Source organism: Mesocricetus auratus, unplaced genomic scaffold (assembly GCF_017639785.1).
Source record: "Mesocricetus auratus isolate SY011 unplaced genomic scaffold, BCM_Maur_2.0 Super-Scaffold_100021, whole genome shotgun sequence".
Classification (NCBI taxonomy): Eukaryota; Metazoa; Chordata; class Mammalia; order Rodentia; family Cricetidae; genus Mesocricetus; species Mesocricetus auratus.
Genome location: NW_024429202.1, coordinates 30,145,251 through 30,167,117, shown reverse-complemented (window position 1 = coordinate 30,167,117; position 21,867 = coordinate 30,145,251). Strand labels below are relative to the sequence as shown.

General features: G+C 42.2%; 2 protein-coding genes across 4 annotated transcripts; one reads left to right on the top strand and one right to left on the bottom strand.

The window, feature by feature from the left end:
- The first annotated feature begins 596 nt into the window (after nucleotides 1–596).
- On the top strand, nucleotides 597–7,823 carry Lyg2 (lysozyme g2). Its single transcript, XM_040729656.1, has 7 exons — nucleotides 597–639; nucleotides 1,229–1,406; nucleotides 1,510–1,613; nucleotides 4,165–4,305; nucleotides 5,134–5,330; nucleotides 6,296–6,431; nucleotides 7,705–7,823. The coding sequence occupies exons 1-7, from the start codon at nucleotides 597–599 to the stop codon at nucleotides 7,821–7,823; spliced, it is 918 nt and encodes a 305-aa protein (XP_040585590.1).
- A 3,644-nt stretch (nucleotides 7,824–11,467) lies between these two features.
- On the bottom strand, nucleotides 11,468–21,807 carry Mrpl30 (mitochondrial ribosomal protein L30). 3 transcript variants are annotated; one of them, XM_013117378.3, is made up of 6 exons: nucleotides 21,668–21,796; nucleotides 18,800–18,878; nucleotides 16,917–16,994; nucleotides 14,757–14,837; nucleotides 11,957–12,103; nucleotides 11,468–11,735 (listed from the first exon to the last, which is right to left on the bottom strand). In XM_013117378.3, exons 1-6 carry the CDS (start codon nucleotides 21,763–21,765, stop codon nucleotides 11,496–11,498), a joined length of 723 nt encoding a protein of 240 aa, XP_012972832.2. In that variant the 5' UTR covers nucleotides 21,766–21,796; the 3' UTR covers nucleotides 11,468–11,495. The 3 variants fall into 3 exon arrangements, with proteins under 3 accessions (XP_012972832.2, XP_021085947.2, XP_005075439.2); XM_021230288.2 differs by having other exon boundaries at nucleotides 18,774–18,878; nucleotides 21,668–21,729; XM_005075382.4 differs by lacking the exon at nucleotides 18,800–18,878 and having other exon boundaries at nucleotides 21,668–21,807.
- Nucleotides 21,808–21,867: the final 60 nt, after the last annotated feature.

Below are 21,867 nucleotides of genomic sequence, written 5' to 3'. Positions count from 1 at the left end.
AGCAGATGAGCTTGATGAGTCTAAGCACTGGTGTTTAAAAGCTTCCTTCTTGGTGGTGGAACCACACTGAGGTCTGCTCAGTTGGATGAAGCCAGAAGCACAGAGAGTCACTGTCTGATGGGTTCTTCAACTGTTACAACTATGTTATAAAACATATTATAGTAAAGGCCACCACTCTGTGAAATCTTAACCTGCTGGCTTCTGCCACTAACAGCTTCTTCTCTCTGGGAGGTTGCAAAGGAGGTAAGTGCTAGCTTTCTGTATCTTATGAAACATAGGAGATGCTTTGTCAACCAAACCAAGGGAAGAAATAGAATACAGCAAACCTCTGCTAGGTGTGCGTGGGGTGATCTATGTAAGATGTGACATCGGCACTGGGAGTTACGCTGTAGGAGAGTGCTCTAAGGACGCACATACTTGAAGCTGCAGGAACGCTGGTGTAGAACTGGAAAATAGATGTTGAATTGGAAATGATTCTAAGCTTTTTAATTTATTTTTAAATCACAGGAACTTCCTGTTAAGAAACTTACACATTTTAAAATTAATCTGTTTCTATTTCAAACCAGAACAGGTCCCAAAGGATAAGGGTCACGACCATGCTACCCTCGGTGGTGTTCTGGGGACTTGTTGCCCTCATTGGTAAGTAGTTGATTGGCATTTTCCCTTATGTGCAGGGTGTCTGTTTTCTAGCATAGTCAGAAAGGACAATGATTATATGCAACAGAGGAGTGGGCTCTCCTAACCTGCCTGGTCATTAACCAACTGCTTTGTTTGTTTGTTTTTGTGTGAAATAGCCTTCCAGTTTTGTATAGAATCAGGTTTTTCTTTTTCTGTAATTCCTAGTCAATTTCATTTTTTTAAACTATAGTGGCATTTATATGCCTCCAAAGTAAAAACTGTTCGAAACTATACAAAACATTTAGAAACATCTAGTCTCTAACCCTGTCTCTTCGGCCCTTTTACCTTCCCCTAACAATTCTCATTGGTCTTTGGTTCATCTTTGTATTATCTCTTTAAAGATATAAGTAGATTGTACATGAACACATAACTATATTTTTTCCTTTCCTTACGTGGAATATGAAAATGCTGTTGTAGAAATGTGTCGATACAGCCATCTTATTTTTAGTGTGCTTGAATATCTTTTGTATGCTTAAAGATGCTTTCCTCTTTCTCTGTGCATTCTGTTTGTCCCCTTTACTGCTCATGTGATGTTTGGATGTAACTGAAGGCTGTGCAGTACCAAATCACATAGATATTAGAGGAGTCGGACTCTCGGCAAACCGAACAACCCATGCAAAGGGCTTGCGGGAGAAGCCTGCCGGAATGCGGGAAAGCAAGCACAGGGAATACTTGAATACCAGAAAGGGAGGGGGCTTGGGAAGGAGCCATGCGCCCAGTGAAACATGGTAGAGGTGAATGAAGTATCCAGACTTGGCCACCTCTCCCAATGTGATGGAAATTCATGAAGGTTAAGACAGGTAAGTTCCATAGGTGTTCCCACTCTGGCAGCCAGGTGGAAAAGAGTGGAGCTGAGAGGTCAGCCAGGAGGCGTACCCAGTACCAGATAAGCAAAGACACTGTTTTGGCCATAGTGGTAGCACGGCAGGAAAAAGGTAGACTTTACATGCATCTCTGTTATAGGAATCCATTATTCCTTCACTCAGAAGTACAGTTGTGATACTGGAGTGATGACTCAGTGGTTAAGAGCACTGGCTGCTCTTCCAGAGGACCTGGGTTCAATCCCCTGCATCCACATGGCAGCTCACATCTGTAACTCCAGTTCCAGGGGAATCTGATACTTTTACACCAATGCACACAAAATAATGTTAAATGGACTATTTTTTTTGAGACAGGGTTTCTCTGTATTGTTTTGGAGCCTGTCCTGGAACTCACTCTGTAGACCAGGCTGGCCTCAAACTCACAGAGATCCGCCTGCCTCTGCTTCCTGAGTGCTGGGATTAAAGGAGTGTGCCACCAAAGCCCAGCCTAAATGGACTATTTTTTAAAAAAGTACATTTGTTCCCAAGTATCAGGGTGTTGGTTCTATGACTCCAGTGAATACCAAAATCTGAGGATGCTCCATCCCTTATCCAAATAAAATGGAATATGATTTGCATAGGTACCCATACACCTTTTGTATTTTAAATCATCCTTAGTTTTTTTTAATGTTTAATACTTATCTAGTGTTAGAGAGATGGCTCAGAGGTTAAGAGCATTGCCTGCTTTTCCAGAGGTTCTGAGTTCAATTCCCAGCAACCACATGATGGTTCACAACCACCCATAATGAGATCTGGTGCCCTCTTCTGGCATGTAGACATACTTGTGGGCAGAACACTGTATACATCATAAATAAATAAATCTTTAAAAAAAAAGCCAGGTGGTGGTGCTTTTAATCCCAGCATTTGGGAGGCAGAGGCAGAGGCAGGCAGAACTCTGTTTCGAGACCACTGATCTACAAGAGCTAGTTCCAGGACAGCTTTCAAAGCCACAGAGAAACCCTGTCTTGGGGGGGAGGACTTTTATCTATTTTACGCATGAGTGCTCTATCTGTATATATGCCTTTATGCCAGAAGAGGGCATCAGAAGAGGGCATCAGATCCCACTATAGATGGTTGTGAGACACCATGTGGCTGCTGGAAATTGGACTCAGGACCCCTGGAAGAGCAGCAGTCAGTGATCTTAACCTCTGAGCCATCTCTTTGGCTCCTTTAGATGATGTGTTTTGTTTTGTTGTTTTTTGGTTTTTTTTCTTTCAGTTTGTCAAGACAGGGTTTCTCTGTATTGTTTTGGAGGCCGTCCTGGAACTGGCTCTGTAAACCAGGCTGGGATAGAACTCACAGAGATCCACCTGCCTCTGCCTCCTGAGTGCTGGGATTAAAGGCATGTGCCACCAACGCCTGGCTCCTTTAGATGATTTTTAATATTTAATGCAATGTGAGCTGTAATGAGTCTTTCTCTGTCCCAACAGCTCGTGGAGACTTACTAATTATGAAAACTTGGCCTATAGCTCAGGCTTGTTCCTAACTAGCTCTTAGGACTTAAAATAACCATTTATGTTAATCTAAGTTCTGCCATGTGACTCATGGTTGTTACCTCTCCTTCCTGCACATCCTGGTTGCTCTGCATCTCCACGTCTCTGCCTTTCTACTTCTCAGAGTCCTGTCTCTGGAAATCCTACCCAGCTTCTTCCTGCCTAGCTATTGGCCATCCTGCTCTTTATTAAACCAATCAGAAAGCACCTTGGCAAAGACCTATCTTCACAGTGTAAACAAATATTCTGTAACAGTGAATACTACGTAAATATTTCCTATTCTATATTCCTTAAAGAATGATCAGAAAAATTAGCATGTACACATTCAGTACAGACACAATATAGTCCTTCCATAGTTGGTTGAATCCCCCTATGCAGAAACCAAATGTGGGAAATGATGTTAGATTTCCTTTAGCAAAGGGACCTGAACAAACTAATTAGGTCACGATGACACAGTAGAAAACAGACATAGATTTGATGTAAGTTGTTATGGTAGCCTAAGTCATTTATTTCTAATGCTGTTAAATGGGTTCAGAGCCTTGCCTTATATCAACATGACACAAAATGAAAGTCTTTGCAACTACTCATAGTACCTTTTTTTGTTTTTCTTTTTTTACTTAGCTGTTGACACTCCAGGAGTGTTTACATCAGAAGTTACTTTAAAAACCTTCATTAACTCTTGTGCTGGGCAGGAACATAGATCAATGCTAGAGAAGATACGTCACATGGGAGAAGACCTGGGTTTGACCTCCGTGCTGGGGAGAGAAATCCTATGGCCACTTTCATTCTGATGGGGACTGTAATGTGTGTGTGTGTAACCTATATGCACTGATTTTCACAGTGTTCTAGAATAACTTCTAGAAGTTAAAACAGATTTAAAACAAAATTTGGAATCAATGGGAAAGGTTCACTTTTGCCTTTGATGAATTCTTCATAGAAAAAGGAGTTGAGCAGGAATAACTTATGGTCTCTGCTGGTGCATAGTTTTGCTTTGTGTGTGGTGTGTGTGTGTGTGTGTGTGTGTGTGTGTGTGTGTGAGAGAGAGAGAGAGAGAGAGAGAGAGAGAGAGAGAGAGATCAAGTCAAGCATCATTTTCTCGAAGGCTCCACATGAATAATCATTCTGCCTCCCAGGCACTTCCAGGGGCTCACACCCATTCACGCATTCCATGAACCCTCATCTGCATCCCCGACTTTACCATGGCTGCTATGGAGACATCATGACCATGGAGACCTTTGGGGCCCCCTGTGACATAAATAACCTGTTGAACTGTGGTAAGTATAGAATAGAGCAGGGTCCTGTTCACCATCCCCATTATCATTTGCAGAGCTTTTCTTAGGAGGTAATTAGTTTTGAAAAGGAGCCAACACTACAATAACAGTCATGAATCAAATAGAAGTTAAAAAATTATGCTGGTTATTGTGGTGCATACCTTTAATTCCAACTATCCCAAGACAGAGGAAAATGGATCTGAGGCCATACTCTATTCTTTAAGTTCTAGGCCAACCAGGGAGACCCTGTCTAAAAAAGTTTTTTTAATTGCCTTAGCCCACCCAACAAACCACTTTTCTTCCCTCCATGATTCTTTCCAAATTGTGTCCAGATGTGTTGATTTTGATACAGCAAAACCATTCCTTAAATAAAAGGTCAATCGGCTCATGCTGCAGTGTGAGTATTCCAAGCAAGTGGAGTCTTTCTCTCTTAACACTTCCCTCCTTTGCAATCCCATTCCAAAATCTTCCTCATGCAAGGTCATATAAACCCATGTTCTTACTTCATGGAGCAGAGGCTCAGCAAGGAGTCACATCCTCTGGCACAGAATTGACTGGTTGCAGAGCTGGAGTAAAACTTGGCTCCACTAACTCCTACTCAGTGCACCACTCATCGTGGCAGGAAGGAGAGGGAGAAGCAGCTTCAGTGGCTCGAGCCAGCAGGAGTTGATGGACCTGCCTGGATTCCTGCAGTTAGAGGTCGGAAGGCTGTCTTAGAATTGTGGTCCTGAGCTGTGGGTGTGTGGTCAGAAGCTGAGGCTAAATAAGTGAATTCTGAGAACCTGCTCTTTTCTGGAGTAGAGGACAACAGTTTCTTTTCCGTCGACCTAGGGATCCACGGTTCGGAAATGTTTGCTGAGATGGATTTGAAAGCCATCACGCATTACCGTATCCTCATCAAAGAAGTGGGGCAGAGATACTGCATCGACCCAGCTATCATTGCAGCCATCATCTCCAGAGAAAGCCATGGAGGAGTTGTTCTGCAAAATGGCTGGGACCATAAGGGACAGAAATTTGGCTTGATGCAGGTAGATAACCAGAGACTTTCCATCAACCCAACTGTATCTCTCCTTGCAGAAGCTCAGCCCAGACTCAAAGTCCATTCCAGGACCTAAACATTCGGCCATAGGGGCTTCAGGACACTTTGCTCTGTGGTGTTTCATTCAAGAATTAGCAAGTCATTGGGCATTTCTTTAAAAATGTTTCGTGTATATCATAACTACAAGGTATCAGCTATATCTATATCCATAACTATTATAAACAACATGAACTATGCTTTAATTGGGAAAATTTTATAAATGTTACTATTAACATTTTTATAATAGTAATTATAATAATTAATGATGATATAAAAATAAAGTTGTCCCTTTGGGGCTTCTGAAGTAGTAAAATTCAGGAATGTGAATCAAAATACTATAATTAAGCCCTGCTTCAACTACCTTTGTTCCTTTGGATTAATTGAAGGAAGGGGAGCATAATTACTTAGATATTTGTTTCTAGACCTTTCATTTGTTTGTTTTGAGGCAGCATCTCACTCTGTAAGTCTGGCCAACCCAAAACCTGCTCTGTAGCCACCAGCCCATGCTGGCCTGGCCACCTTGTAGTGGCCCTCTTGCCTCTGTCTCCTTAGTGCTGGGGTTATCTGTATTACCAAGGCCACCTAAAACCAATATTTTCCTTGAACTAGCTGCATAACTATTCTCATTGTGGATATCTAGAGGTTTCATACTAATTATTTCCTTTGAGACATTTTTCCTTCTGGGCCTCCCCTCCTCCTCTCTTCTTTTTCATATCAGAAAGCATCCAGTGAGCTTCTCCCACCCGAACTGGTTTTTCTCTGAATCTCTTGTCCAGGAAAGACAAGACATTATAATATAGACTTTTGTGGGTCAAAGGTGCTGGGCCCAATTTTGAACTTAAAGGAGGAGACCTGGAAACAACAGAAAGTGTGCCACCTTGCCCAGATGCTGACTCCATTGTTTGAATTTTCTAGCTTGATAAGACGCACCATCCTATTGGTTCCTGGGACAGCAAAGAACACCTTCTACAGTCTGTTGGGATTCTAGCAGAAAAAATTAAGGCAATCCAGAGAAAATTTCCCACATGGAACACAGCTCAGCACCTCAGAGGTAGGCCCTAAGCCTAGTTCTTTGTTTAAATGAGCAGTGAATGAGTCTAGTAAAAGTAACTGCCCCAGGCTCCTGGAGGCATCCCCACTGTGTTGGCAAGGAGGGCATCCCTATCTAAAGGATGCTTTAGCATCGTCGGGCGAGGCATGACTTCACATCCTTTTTTTTTTTGAGGCAGGGTTTCTCCGAGGCTTTTGGAGGCTGTCCTGGAACTAGCTCTTGTAGACCAGGCTGGCCTCGAACTCACAGAGATCCGCCTGCCTCTGCCTCCCGAGTGCTGGGATTAAAGGTGTGTGCTACCAACGCCCGGCTGACTTCACATCCTTTATCCTCCCGCAAGATGCTGGGTTTCTTACTGAACTGGTCAACTACTAAGCCACTGAGTAATATCCTAGTAGTTAAAAACACTGCTTAACACCTTCTCATAGGTTTTTTTTTTTATTCCCCTGACCTAACAACCATTTTCCAAGTTGTTTGAACAAACTTTTGCTCTAAGAAACTTCAGAGCTTCAGTTACCCCAAGAAGTCTAACTGAAAATTTCTGTTTGGCTGAACTCAGAGTCCCTCAAGTTCAGCAGCTCCCAGATGGAATTAACTCACTCAGCCCACCACCAGACCTTCCCTTTGCTTTTATTTTATTTTTGTCTTTGGAGACACTGAGATAGCCAGTCATCTCAGCCAGAAAAAAAGATTTTTCCCCTCCTTGGACTCACTTGCTTTTTCTTTCTATCCGTCCAGGCACACCAAATTCCTCAGTTTGCCTCTTGTTGGATCATGATTTGTATATTTACATGTATACTATTTTTCAACACTTTAAAAGTCTGACCTTGAGCAAAGAGTTTTTGTTTATCTCAAGGTCCTCAAAGGCAGGAAGGAGAATATCAGCATAAAGCACAATTTTTAAAAATATATTAATAATGATTGAAGATGAACTTCTAGTGTAAAATAGTGCATGCATGAACACAAGACCCCATGAGAAATGAATGCATCTTGGGTACCTTGCACTCAGTGAGGAGCCTTTTCTGGCACACAATGGGTGCTTTTAAAAACATATGAATGAGTGAATGAATGAATGAGTGAATTGTTGAATAAATGAGAAAATGTTACCATCTTGTATTAGTTCTGTCAGATCTGGGCTCTGTAAAGAGAAACCAGAAACCTTACTACTCTGGAATATTTGCCTGGAGGGTGGTGAGTTGATGTCTTTGGGGGCTCATGTCTTATCTCTGCTGACAGCTAATATTGGAATCTAAACCTGTGTGTTTCATTTCAGGTGGTCTGGTTGCTTTTAAGTCAGGACTGGAAACCATTGTCACTCCTGAAGACATAGAAGTTGACTTAGTCGATGACGTTATTGCCCGAGCCAAATTCTATAAAAGACATGGCTTTTAGGCAGAGGTACATTGACAAGGAATTCAACTGGCCCCTCTTTCAAAGTTTACTATTAGCCCATTGCACTCAATAGGAACAAAGAAGTGGTTAAAATTATGAAAGTTTATCTCCAAAATTTTTAATAAAAGCAAGCAAAAGGAAGGAAGGAAAGGAGGGAGGGAGGGAAGGAGGGAGGGAGGGAGAGAGGGAGGAAGGAAGGAAGGAGAGGTGGGGGTGTGGCTTAGCTGGTTGAGCTCTTACCTAGCATGTGCAAGGCTCTGGGTTCCATCTTTATCACAAAGGAAAAAGAAAAGGCCCCAAGTTCACATATGGTTCCTAGGAAACATTCACAGACATACATATAATTTTTGGTCAATATGAATACCATGGCACACAGCATGTGCATGTTCTAGCCAGGCTCCATTTTAGCCCATGATTTGAATGATCACCTATATTCTGTCTACCAGAATTACTAAGAAGTCAGCCTTTGTCCCTTTCCCAGTATCTGCCCCAATTGCTAGGACTCTGCTCCCGAGATGTGTCTGTCTCAGAGGCCAGATCCACCTTGGGGCAAGAGATGGAGAGGAGATGACGGGTGCTGGTTGTGGCTTTTGGTTGCCTCATCAAGAAAGGACATGAAAATGCGTTAGATTGTGAAGTTTTCCATGTTCCTGCCAAGTGACTCTTTCTGGGTTTTTTGTTCTTGTTGGAGACGTTTGGTGGACATTTTCTACCTGTTCCTTCTCTTTATGAGAAAGAACCAAAATTCTACCACCGTTCCTTTAGCCACTTTGGAAAGATCCAGGTGAACCATTCTCTGCCCGAAAGAGCACCCAATACAGCCTGAAAGAGCCAATCAGAACTAGGAATCGGTTTTGTTTTGTTTTTGAGACAAGGCCTCACTCTATATCCCATGCTGCCCTCAAACTCATAGAAATCCTCCTGTCTCAGCTTCTCAAATTCTGGTATCCTAACTGTGGGCCATTGTGCCTGCCGTGTAATCATTCTTAGGATTTGACAAAGCCCAAGCTTTACCAGCTGTTAAATATTTGCATTCTCCTCCCTAAATGTGTTTGGTCAGAGTGTTCTTCAGATGTACATGCTGCTCACGGATGATTTCTTTTCATTTCCTTCAACACTTGCTGCTTTGATGTCACTATTGCAAAGACTGTCAATGTGCAGGCCAGATAAGCTTCAAGTAATTTATGAAACCGGAAATAGTAGACTTGCACCCTGAATCTATTTCCCCAGGATTCTTGTTCTGACTAACACACTAAGAGGCATCCTATAGAGGACCACATATTAAAGGTGTCTTGGTTTGGTTCCTTCAGAATCTGACTTGTGACAAAAATGTGGGTGCAAATGGTTTAGGGGGGCACAGAAAACAGCTATAAAGTGGTTCAATGATGTGGGATGAGAAAATAATAAAACATCTGCCAGTTTTATTAGTGAGCAATGGGACTCAACCTTTCAAGACAGCAATGTGAAACTATGTGACACATTCATCCCAGAATTATCTGCTGTCACTGATGCAGGACTGGAGTCTCTGCCCAGCACCTCTGAAAGCCACTGGATGGTGTCTGCCTGTATGGGGAGGGTGTGGCTTCTTGCTAGTCTGATCTGCTAAACGAGCACAAATATATAACACTTGTCCAAATTTCTAAGAGTGAGGAGTTGCAGCACAAACAGGCAGATCAAGTGAGAATTCCGAGAGGTTCAGAGACACAGAAGAACCAATGGCGTCTGTGCCACAAAGCAGGGAACATCATTCCAGTGCCTCCTGTTTGCACATCTGATATGTTACAAATAATCTGGAAAGAACACACACAGTCTACTATGCCTCCTGGTTTCTGTGCTGGGCTTCTGCTGAATCTATTAGAATGGCTAATCAGATACAATCGAACTACTACAGTCGCCATCTGTCTTGCATCTGTAGTTCAATAGAGAATTCCCAGGAGTTTACTGAGAACAATGCCAAAGATGTTAATCCCCAAATATGGAACCATTAAATTTTCTTGTGTCTTCATCCATCTCAATTTTCTTTATATTTGTTGCCTGAGTTCCTCTTAAGAGATAATGATTATAAGTCAAGTTTCTCATTGTAAAGTTCACTTTTCACTTTTAAAACTTTCTCCAAATTGGAGTGAATACAGTTGCTGTCGTTTGGGTCTGGAGTGGCCCTCAAAAGCCACATGTTAAATGCTTGGCCCCAACTTGGCATCAGCAGGAGGTGGTGGAATCTTCAAGAGTCTATAGAGAGGTCTTCCAGCCATGGAGGACACCCTGAAGTGCACATCAGGCCCCAGCCCCCCCTTCCTCCAACTCATCCCCAACTGCTGTGAAGTCAGTGGCTCTGCTCCACACACATTCCCTGCCATGTGTTGCCTCGATAAAGCTTTATTTGTGTTCTCTTTGACTGCTTCTGAGAACCAGTCTTGCTATGCAGCCCAGGCTGGCCTCCGTCTCCCCAGTCTGTAGGGGTCCAGGGGAGGGATACCTGCCCCCACTTATAAGATCCCCCCTTTCATGTTAGCCTATTTATTGGTGTTTTTAAGAGAAAAATCTCACAGCAAACTTGAGGTTTTCGGGCTGTTAACACTCTCTGCCTCCACGTTGAAGATGTTCCCTGAGCCTTATGTGCAGGAGTTAATTGGGGAGGCACTGACCAGGGCTCGACTCTCACATCAGTTGTCTCCACTCTGGAGGGAAATCATGCCTGGTACTAGAAAGCTAACCAACTACATATGGCCAGTGAGGTCACAGGTCTTGGAGGAGAACCTTCTATTACCACATTAGTAGACCACTATAATTTTTTTAATTTAATTGGTGTTTTGCTTATGTATGTCTGTGAGGGTGTTGGATCCTGAAGTTACAGTCAGTTGTGAGCTGCCATGTGGGTGCTGGGTTTTGAACTAGATTCTCTGGAAAAGCAGTCAGTGCTCTTAACCACTGAGCCATCACTCCAGCCTGGCCACTATAATTTCTATCTGCAGTCTAAAATGTATCCCTACCAATACGTAGCACTCACTCAAAATCAAAATCTTTGCAGCAAATGGAAACCATTACAGAAAACCAAAACTGGTCTCTCAGGTTTTGCCTGTTTTGAGATAGGGTCTCAGTACATAGTCTTGGCTGGCCTAGAACTCAGTGTGTCGACCAGGCTGCCTTGAACTCACAAGAGATTCGTTTACCTCTCCCTTCTGAGTGCCAGGATGAAGGGTGTGTGTACCACGCCTGGCTCTTGCTTCCTATCTTGCTGTGCAATGTCATCTATCAGGCTATGATCCTGCAGGAGGTGCTCATGAGATACGCTGCCATGGCTTGGACTTTTCAGTGCTTGGAACCAAAATAAACTCCTTTGCCTGATAAGCTACCCAGCCTTGGGTACTTTGTTATAGCAGCACAGGACTGTCTACAACATAGCTGCTCACAAAATTGCAGAATTCAATGAGAAAGCAATTGAAGAAGAAAGCAGTTTCTATAAAGCACTAACGACAATTGTTCAAGTGGCAGGGGCCTAAAGTTAGATGTCAGGCAATGCCATTCTTGCCCAACATGGAGTAAAATTCTTAGGGGACAAAGGGAGAGAATTAAATAAAGTAACTTCAGAACTCCCAAAGTCTACATCTCGAAAAATCACAGCAGCATTCACCAGCAGAAATGACTGGATTGAAATACACTTTAATGAGTTCCTCAGCAACTGCGATTTGTAACCTGCAGCTGTGTGGCATCAGACTTTGCTTCCTGCTCCACAGGCTTCAGATGCCACTGTACTACCAATTCCCCATTGCTCTTGAGGCACGTGCTAGACATGGTCTCTTCTGTGGGAAGTCCTTGTGGCAGCTTCAGGGGCTGGATGCGTATCAAGTGTTTGACCACTTTCAACTTTGCGTTCACTGAAGGGATATTCTTGTGAATTTGAGGGCTGTGTGCCTATGAACAAGAGGAGCAATATCATAGATCAATTGAAGAGGCAGTGGTGCCATTTCAGAAAACATTAAGTTGAAGGCACATCCTTCCTAAATTAAATTATAGGCAGGTCGCACTAAGTAACACATTTAAACATAAGAAATAACAAATACATGTAGTGTGGGTTTAAAAGTATGAGACCAAAGCACACAGACACTGAAATGAATATTAGAACTGCTGCATACCTTCTGAAGCCCAAGCATCTTGATTGTATCTTTTTCCCAGTATGGGCGCCTTTTTGTACTTTTTATTCTTGTAACAATGTGCAGTTTATGAGGGTGCTGGGGGTCCCCACCATATTTTTCATGATCTTCAGGTCTTGGCTGAAACACCTAGAAAGGGAGAATTATAAATGGTAACTCTTCCAACTTACAGTTTTTATATATTGTCTATTCCTTCTCTTTAACATGAACACACACCAACACGCAAACAAAATTACATAGTGATCTCATTCCTAATCTTTATGTAATCCTCAACCTCAGACTGAATAGTTCAGACGAAGTTCAAGAGCTACATACTTTCAAGAAAAAATGCCAGCTGGGCGGTGGTGGTGCACACCTTTAATCTCAGCACTTGGGAGGTGGAGGCAGGCGGATCTCTGTGAGTTCAAGGCCAGCCTGGTCTACAGATCGAGTTCTAGTACAGTTAGAGCTACACAGTGAAACTCTGTCTGGGGGTAGGGGGAGAAAAGGGAAATACTACACAGGTAAAGGTTTTGTTTTGCTTTTTAACTTTTGAACACATCAGGAGCACTAGATGTCATGAAAAGATTTAAACAGCAAGAGAATGAAGAGCAGTGTGGGCTTCGGGTTTTTAGAAGGGGGCACTCAGCCAGTGCAGTGCACAAACAAATCTCCCCAGAGCTAAAAAACCCAAAATAAGAAATTGAGGGTTAAGAGGTAAATTCTGTACTATATATTTTATCACATAAAAATATTAAGGGGTGGTGCTGGAGAGGTGGCTCAGCAGGTAGGAGTAATTGTTGCTTTTGCAGAGGACCAGGGTTCAGTTCTCAGTACCCACATGGTGCTCACAGCCATCCCTAACTCTAGTTCCCAGGATCTGCTGCTAACTTCTGATCTCCACAGATACCAGGCACTCACATGATACACCCACATACAGGCAACCAGAACACTTACTCACATAAAACACAATGTTAACAAACTAAACATAAAATAAATACACAGTAGAGGGAAAAACATAAGGATAAATGGTTTTTTACTGTGTAATTGTGCTCCCAAATAAATATCTACCCAATACATCAAAAACTACTGGTGATACCAATAGACGTACACAAGTATTTATGCAGCTTCATTACTGCCCCAAACTGGAAGCAGGCAGGATGTCCTTCAGTAGGTGAGTACATAAGTAAACTACATAAACCCTTAGCATGGACTGCTATCCAGCCATAAGAAGAAATAAACAATTAAGCCATGAAAAGATTTGGAAAAGCCTTATGTATAGGCTATACGATTCTAACTATGTGGTAAGATTCAGTGAAAGGTAAAACTAGAAAGTGGGTAAAAAGATCATAGGTTGCTAGGACTTAGAAGTTACAGGTAGAAGTTAACAGGCGGCACACAAGTGACATTTAGGGCATTGTCTGGTTTCTATGTGACACTGCAATACATGACACTGTACATTTGTCAAAACCCATAGGATATACAGCATAAACAGTAACTCCTAGTTAACATCTTCATTATTTTATCTACTTTAATAATTGCTCTATATTAATGCAAAATGTTAAGTATCGGGAAAACTGCATGCTAAAAAAATCATAGAGGAAACCTCCTCATGACTTTCTAATCATTTTCTTTTGTATAACTAAACTGTCTTATGAAATAAAGTTTAATTAATCAAAAAGCAAGAATGCTGTGGAATAATCCTTGTGTACATTGTGTGAAGATATGTTGCTGTAACTGGTTTAATAAACAAGCCGACTGGTCAATAGCTGAATAGGATAAAGTTAGGCAGGAAAGACGAAACGAGAATGACGGGATGGGAAAGGTGGAGTCTGAGGAAATCGCCAGCCAGATGGAGAATGAGTCGAACACACAAAAGAAACAGAGGTAAAAACCATGAGTCTCAGGGCAGCACATACATGAATAGAAATGGTTAAGTTGTACGAGCTAGTTAGTAATAAGCCTGAGCATTTATAATTTATATTATATTAAGACTCGGAGTAATTATTTAGGAGTAAGTGGTCAGGACAGGAAAACTCTGCCTACACAAGAAAGCAAGTTTAACCCAAACAAAATGAAAGCAAGGCAAAGCAAAGCAAACAAACAAACAAACAAAAAAAGCAACACAGTCAAACAGCGAAGGTTCACATGGGTCGTCACACAGTGACAGCCTCAATAGGGAGACTCATTGTCTTCTCAGGACAATGGTGATAAAAACCACAATATATATATAAAAAAAAGCCGTAGCCGGGCGTTGGTGGCGCACATCTTTAATCCCAGCACTTGGGAGGCAGAGGCAGGCGGATCTCAGTGAGTTTGAGGCAAGCCTGGTCTACAGAGTGAGTTCCAGGACAGCCTCCAAAGCCACAGAGAAACCCTGTCTCGAAAAACAAAAACAAACAAACAAACAAAAAAAAAGCCGTAAGTAGGAATACATAGACTAGTAATAAGAGCCCATTCCTACGAACGCCAGCATGACTAGGAAGGAGCAGAACAGTCAGCATACTGCTGTGCTTCCGACTCTACACTCCATCTATATGCACATGTAACTTACTGGAAAACCAGCACCAGCGGGACTGTGAGCAGGCTCAGAGGGCAAATGTGCTGCGGCCAAGCCTGACAACTCATGACTCCACAGAACCTTCTTCTAGGCCTCCACACACAAAGTCAGAGCGCGTGCATACACATGTGCGTAAGGAAAGACGTGGTACAACAAACATACAATGTATTACCTCTTTTAAACATGCAATTTTATAAAATTAGGTACTTTTAAAAATATTATTTAAAAAGAAACAGGTCTTACTTTATCTGGAATTCTTGATCTGGTAAATTTGTGACGAATCCAATCTGTACCAATGAGAGATTCCACACCTTTATTCACTGTCTGAAGCAGAAAACATTTGTTATTTACAACTCTGCCTAGTGTGAAAATCCTTATCTATCAGTATTTAGGTAACAAATATCTGACCTAATGTAATCTACAACAGCTAATGTTTAACTTGACTCCCTCACTGGATGGATACATCTCATTTAAGCACCAGGGATGACAAAGCAAAAAGCACACACATACACTTCCAGTCCACTGATTGGTAACTTCCTTCTCTAAGGGAGCAGAAGCAAACATTTCCAGTTCTGGAACTACCCAGTCTTTACTGCCAAGGCCTGTCTCTGCCAATACAGTAACGGTTATTCAATACTGAATGCAGCAACAGGTGCTATGCAAGCAAACAGGACTGATGAACTTCAACTTTGCCCTGGAGGTCATGATTTACCAACTCTTTGTTTGTTTGTTTGGAGACAGGGCTTCTCTATGTAGCTCTGGTTGTCCTGGAACTCACTCTGTAGGTCAGACTGGCTTTTTACTCAGAGACCTGCCTCCTCCCAAGTGCTACAATTAAAGGCATGTGCCACCACACCCAGCTAAAGGTTGTATGTGCTGGTTACCTTGGTTTTTTGTTGTTGTTGTTGTTGTTATGGGGGGCGGTGTCTTTGGTTTATTTGTTTTTTCCAGAGCTGAGGACTGAACCCAGGGCCTTGTGCTTGCTAGGTAAGTGCTCTACCACTGAGCTAAATTCCCAACCCCAGATTACCAACTCTTAGGCTAGGCAGTAAGTAATAATTTACCTTCAACAAAATCATGTAAAGGAAATTCCAAATGAGATTGGGGTGGTGGCGGGCTGAGGGAGGAAGATTCCTTCAAGTTGGGGGCCAGCCTATAGGGTATGACAGTGTCTCAGAAACAACAAACACACAAATCCAGTGGGTTCTTCCTAGCCCTAACAACCATCGGGCCCACTTTAACCTCTTGTCTTCACTATTTAATCCTAGTTTGCTCTTGCAGTTGGAAACAAGGATTCATTGCAGCCTTTCATACAGTTAATCACTTCTAGCCTTCCCCGAACTACAGAGCTAACTCCTAGCTAACAACTAGAGTAAGTCCAGATGGGGTAAGAAAGGGAAGCCTGGCCTTTATATGCCAGAAATACAGGGTTTCTAATCCTAGTTCTGTTGCTTATAACTTCAAGATGTGAAACACACATCCTCCCAGTGGATCAGTTTCAGAAGAACCAAAAAGGAAATTCCACTGAATTCACCAGCTAACCTGAGATAGCTGACATTTCTCTTGTTGTTTTCTTTTGTTTTTTGAGACAGGGTTTCTCTCTGTAACTTTGGAGGCTGTCCTGGAACTAGTTCTTGTAGACCAGGCTGGCCTTGAACTCACAGAGATCTGCCTGCCTCTGCCTCCCGAGTGCTCGGATTAAAGGAGTGCACCATCAAAGCCTGGCTGACATCTCTTTCCCTATAATCAGGAGCTGTTTGCACCCAGTCTGGTCTCCATGTATACATTAGTTATTCTACCTCACACCCTAAACACTAAGAGGAAAGACATAAAAATGCTAACACATTTCTTATCTTTGGGAGATTATCTTCTGATTTTTCTGTTTATCTGACTTTCTGTGATTGAAAATGTACTTTCTTCATAATTGAAGGGTTCCCCCTAAAACTTTAGCACTAAAAGAGACTAAGGGGAATCAGCAGCAGCCTTTTTTTTCGGCTTCATCTACAGGAAAAGATGTTTTGTGGGTGAAAATACTTAGAGAAACATAGCATATAAAGAAGAAATAATGAGGGCGTGGGTGTAGCTCAGCCAGAGCATCTGCCCAGTGTTCACAAGGCTCTGAGCTTGACGTTTGGCACCAATCAATTTATATCAAAAGGAGCTTTTAAAAAGACTAACTTGCTTGTATGTTTTTTTATCAATAGGTGAGAAGAAAAAAATGAAAGGACCAAACTTTTTGGCAGAGTGCTCACCTTGCATGCACAAAGCTCTGAGTTCAATCCCCAGCACTGCATGAAACTGGACACTTGGGAAGTGGAGGCAGGCAAAGCTCAAGGCTACCCTCAGTTACACAGCGAGTTTGAGGTTAGCCTGAGCTATATGAGAAACACATAGAAAACTTACCTGCAGTCTGCCTGGAGGCCTCTGAAATACTGAGCGCAAAATGCCAGCCATAAGTGTAGTAATTCTTCTCTTTAAAGGCTGAGAAGTAGGAAACAGATCGCTGGTCAAATACATTACAAATGGACAGATTTCCCCCTTCTGCAGAGGTAAAATCACAGGCAGTCATTACACACTATGCAATCCTATTTCCATCAAGTGAGTTTAGAGTCTATGTCCATTTCATTCAACTGGGAAATGGGGGTTTCTATCACCTGAAACTCTTCACAGTGAGTATAAAGAATATTTGGTCATTTTTCTTTGTCAGAGAAACCACAGAAAATATGAAACTAGACAAGACTGAAGAGATCCCACCTCTTAAAATTAGAACCACATACCCTGTTATTTTATATATGAAGAAAATTATTTCCAGAAAGTTATCATGTACCCAAGGGTATCTAGCCATTAAGAGACCTGTACAGATGGGCATTGGTGACATATGCCTATAACCCTACACTTGGGGAGCCTGGGGGCAGGAAGACTCTGAGTTCTAGGCCATCCTGAATTACACAGCAAGATCTAGTCTCGAACAAGCAAAACAGGTTTTAAAAGGTCATATGTCCTGACTCAGTGCATTTTTCACTAGATCGGTAGCACTTTTCTGAAAGAAAGAGAGAGAGAGAGAGAGAGAGAGAGAGAGAGAGAGAGAGAGAATTGCTGAAAAGATGCTGAAAAGAAGATGGCTCAGTTGCTAAGGTACTTTTTGTGCAAGCTTGAAAACTTAAGTTCAGATAACCAGTACCTATGGAAAAGTTAGGTATGATGGCTTGGGTCTACAGCCCTAGAGCTGGAGTAGACATTCCTGGAGCTTGCTAGCCAACCAGTCTACCCAAACTGGAAAGCTCCAGGTTGTTTGACTCTGGCTCAAAAATAAGATAGAGAATGTCCAAGAAATACATCTGTGGCCTCTACATACATGTAGGCATAATGCATACACAAAAATAGGTACTTTTTTCTGTCTATTTATGTTTTTAAAAATGATTCTTCTGTATTGCTTCTGTAACCTCAAAAAGGATGTATTCGGATAGGGATGAAACAGATATAGCCTAATGCACACCAAGAGTAGACAGATGGGATTCATGAACTGTATGTATGCCTTGGGCAGATACTTGTGTGTACCGCTTTTCCTTCTAAAGAAAACAGTACCTAGCTTACAAATTACCTATTCTATATAACATCAGAAATATTAGCTCTATACCCCTAGTAGGGTAAGTGTGTACTACATCCTGACCAGATTCTAACCTAAGAAGGTCTATAACCTTCTTCTGTGATGTGAATGAAGTAACAGGTAAAGCCCAAATGTCACCAAAGAAGAGCTGGACCTCAGAAAAAAATGCTCAGCAGCTAAATTAACCAAATGCCAAACCATTTTCTCACACTTCTTCCAAGTTAAGCGTCATCTGAAAATCCAACTCATTTAGTGCTACTTAACTTTTCAATTAGGTTTCAAGAAACAACTGATAGTCTGCGGGACTCCATAAATCAGAAAGGAGCTACTCAGAAATGCAAGCCTATGGAAATGTATTAAAGGTACAGACAACAACTGAAAGAACTCCCAGTGGCCCAACTGGATCGATTTAAACAAATACATGACAAAGTATCAGCTTATAACTGGAACAAAAAACAAATGTGAGAAAGTCCACACTTATATACATAGGTAAATAAACTGGAAAAGAGAAACAGAGCTTCTTGCAGAAGAATTCTGTTTTTTATGGGGTTACTTCCCCTCAGAGAGACAGAGAAAACTATTCATCACTTTAATGTGTCCTACGATGAAGAACTTGCTCCTAAGGAGTGCAGTATAGAAAAGGAGAAAATCACCTTTATAGAAAACGGACAAACACTACCTCCACCAGGTGATCAGGGATACGTAACACCAAGTGATAGAAGTTGACAGCATTCCAATCAGAGTTACATAGAGGGAACCTATCACAAAACAAAACAAAATATTGATACACTTCACAGAAACAAAGATATGTAATGAGATTTCTTCCACCCCAAAGTCCATTCATAATCCCACTTAAGAGAAAAACCATCCCTAATTGAGGGTCACTGTGTTCTAGCTAGTTTTATGTCAACTTGAAATAAACTCTGCTTATTTTTGTCCTTGTACTGACTTCCTTCAATGGTGGACTATGAAAATATAAGCCAAATAAACTTTCTCCCCTAACTTGGCATCTTTTTGGTTATGGCGTTTCACCACAGCAATAGTAACCCTAACTTTCCACACTGTGGAAAACACTTCACTAGTACATTTTAAAAAACCTCACTTCTCAAAACTGTCAAGGTCATCACAAACTAGAGACCTGAGAAACTGGTCAAGAGGAACCCAAGAGCTACAATCTTTACACATAATGTACACTACATTGATATATGGGTGGGATCCTGGGATATAAAAAAAATTGTCTGAAGAGAGCAAATAATGTTAATAATGTATCACTTTGGTTCAGCAGTTGTAATGAGCACCCTACACTAATATTTGATGTTAAAAGGAGAAACTCAGCACGAAAGGTATAGGAACCCTGTATTAGTTTCACCACTTCTCTGGAAATTGGCTAAAAGTAAAGTTCATTCATTGAAAAAAAAAAAGCTGGGACTAGAATACGATCAGGGGTAGAATGTTTGCCAGCCAGGCATTAGCTCCTGGGCACCAAGAGTTAGTACTGCCTCCAGTACCTCTCACTTCTCCACTTTACCAAGATGAAAATCCAAGTCCTAACCCTCACAGGGCAAGCCACTGCATATCACCGCCAACCTCCCCCATATTCTCCTATTACTTTCTTGCTTCAGCAGAGCAGCTGGCTTTCTGCATGACCCAGAGCCAGCCAAGCTAGACTGCTTCTCCCCTTTGACTTCTGGCATGCCTTTCTTTCTCAGTTTTTGGCTCAAACCTATCTTAGCAACAAGGTCTACCTGGAGCACACTGTTTCAGCTTCACTATTACCTTCTATTGAATAAGGTCTACCTCCATCAAACTGGCATTCTCAGCCACACTACTGCTAGCACTCTCAGTTCCTTGGGTACTTGTGATCTGTTGTAAGTTACTAGTTTACCATTTAGCAGCTGTCTCCATTCAAAACACAGGACAGTGCCGGAAGACAAGGACTTTGTATTTTGGTGTAGATCTGTTTGAGTCACGGGTATCTATCAAAGCAGCGTCTACACTCAAGATTTTCTGCTGAAGTTTAATTTACAGATAATAAGCAGGTGTCACCATCAACTCACTGATTTTGTTGTTGGTGTCCCAGTGTCCTGGGGGGTGAGTACTGGGGACCAAACCCAAGAGCCCTGCACATAGAAAACAAGTGCTCTCCAGCTCCAAAATTCTATGTCTCATTAAAGTAGAGGTTATTCTTATTAAGCTTATAACTTTTGAACTTTGAAGCAATAACACTGCCATCTACTGTACAGCAGCTTTCCTCTGTACTTCTTTTTTGTTGTTGTTTTGTTTTGTTTTTTTGAGACAGGGTTTGTCTGTGGCTTTGGAGGCTGTCCTGGAACTAGCTCTTGTAGACCAGGCTGGCCTCGAACTCACAGAGATCTGCCTGCCTCTGCCTCCCGAGTGCTGGGATTAAAGGCGTGTGCCACCAACACCCGGCTTCCTTTGTACTTCTTAAAAAAAAAAAAAAAAACAGAAAAATGAGGCCTGAGAGATGATGGCTCAGCAGTTAAGAGCACTGGTTGCTCTTCCAGAGGGCCTAAGTTTGATTCCTAGTGACCATACGGCAGCTCACAGAAGTTTGCAACTCTAGTTCCAGGGTCTCTGACAATCTTCTGGTCTCCTTGAACGCTGTATGCACATGGTGCATAGATATGACAGGCCAAGCCCACACACACATAGAAACAAACTGCAAAATACCACTTATCACATGAGAGATATAACCTGTTTCTATTTTTTAACATGAATATTTGTGTATATATAGGAAAATATGAAGGTTGTCAAAACCATTTTGCTTCTTCCTCACCCTCAATGTCTCTTAGTTTTGTTCTTAGTTTTTGTTTTGTTGGGTTTTTAAATTTTTATTTTTACAATGACTTTGAATATAAATGGTTCTTTACCTCCAAACTACAGCAGCAGCTCTTAAGTGGTTAGGGATTTTTTTCCTTCTAAAGAATATATATATGGGAGTGGTCTTCCTGAAAATGTAGACTATAGAATGCAATCAACTGAGATCTCTGAAGTCAACAATTGTTTTTCTCCCCAGAATTTCCAGGGCCTAAAAGTATTAAACAACTGTCATAACGGCCTCTTAGCCAAATGAGAAGGCGCTAGATAGGTGACGATCAGAGTACTTTGCAAAATCATTGTCTTTCGTACACAGCAGCTCTAAAAACCCTGCATTCTAGGTTGCAATAAGTTAAAATTAAGTAAGTTTTGCCTTAAATTTTTTTTCACTGCTGCTCAATGAAGCGTCCTAGGGTTATAAACAGAAGCACTGAAAGAGCTACAGACATTGTCAAGCAGGCAGGCTTGGAGGGCTTGGACCTAGGGCTACAGGAGTGAGGCTCTCAAGAGAGACGCGCGCGCCGCAGCAACCCGCGAATAAAATGACAACTCGGCCGCAACCAGAAGCCCAGAAACGGGCCCTGGGCACAGACCTATTTCCGTCGCCGGGACCTCCGACTCAGAACGGAAAAAGGAAGTCAGTGAGCATCTGCAGGGAGAGCCCACGTGAAAACACGCAAACGTCTATAGCTCCCGCAGCCACACTCACCCGCGACCGCTCTGTCCAGTCCGAACGTCCCCGCAACCGGAAGGAGCGGAACGGCAGCAAGTGGACCCAGTGCTACACTCACACCACGCCGTTGCCATCACAGGGCGCACAGTTCTTTGGTTCCGCGAAGCGGTATTTTTGTTCCGGCCCAGTGACTCCCATTCACCAAGCTCCTTAGAAGACGGCGCAGGCGCTGCGGT

Excerpts from the sequence above, each read along its gene's own strand:
- Lyg2 (XM_040729656.1), top strand. The coding sequence starts at position 597 with ATGCTACCCTCGGTGGTGTTCTGGGGACTTGTTGCCCTCATTG. Across the intron at positions 5,331-6,295 it reads AGAAATTTGGCTTGATGCAG|CTTGATAAGACGCACCATCC; the intron begins GTAGATAACCAG and ends TGAATTTTCTAG. Across the intron at positions 6,432-7,704 it reads CACAGCTCAGCACCTCAGAG|GTGGTCTGGTTGCTTTTAAG; the intron begins GTAGGCCCTAAG and ends GTTTCATTTCAG.
- Mrpl30 (XM_013117378.3), bottom strand. The coding sequence starts at position 21,765 with ATGGCAACGGCGTGGTGTGAGTGTAGCACTGGGTCCACTTGCTGCCGT. Across the intron at positions 16,995-18,799 it reads TCCCTGATCACCTGGTGGAG|CCTTTAAAGAGAAGAATTAC; the intron begins GTAGTGTTTGTC and ends CCTACTTCTCAG. Across the intron at positions 12,104-14,756 it reads GATCAAGAATTCCAGATAAA|GTGTTTCAGCCAAGACCTGA; the intron begins GTAAGACCTGTT and ends CTCCCTTTCTAG.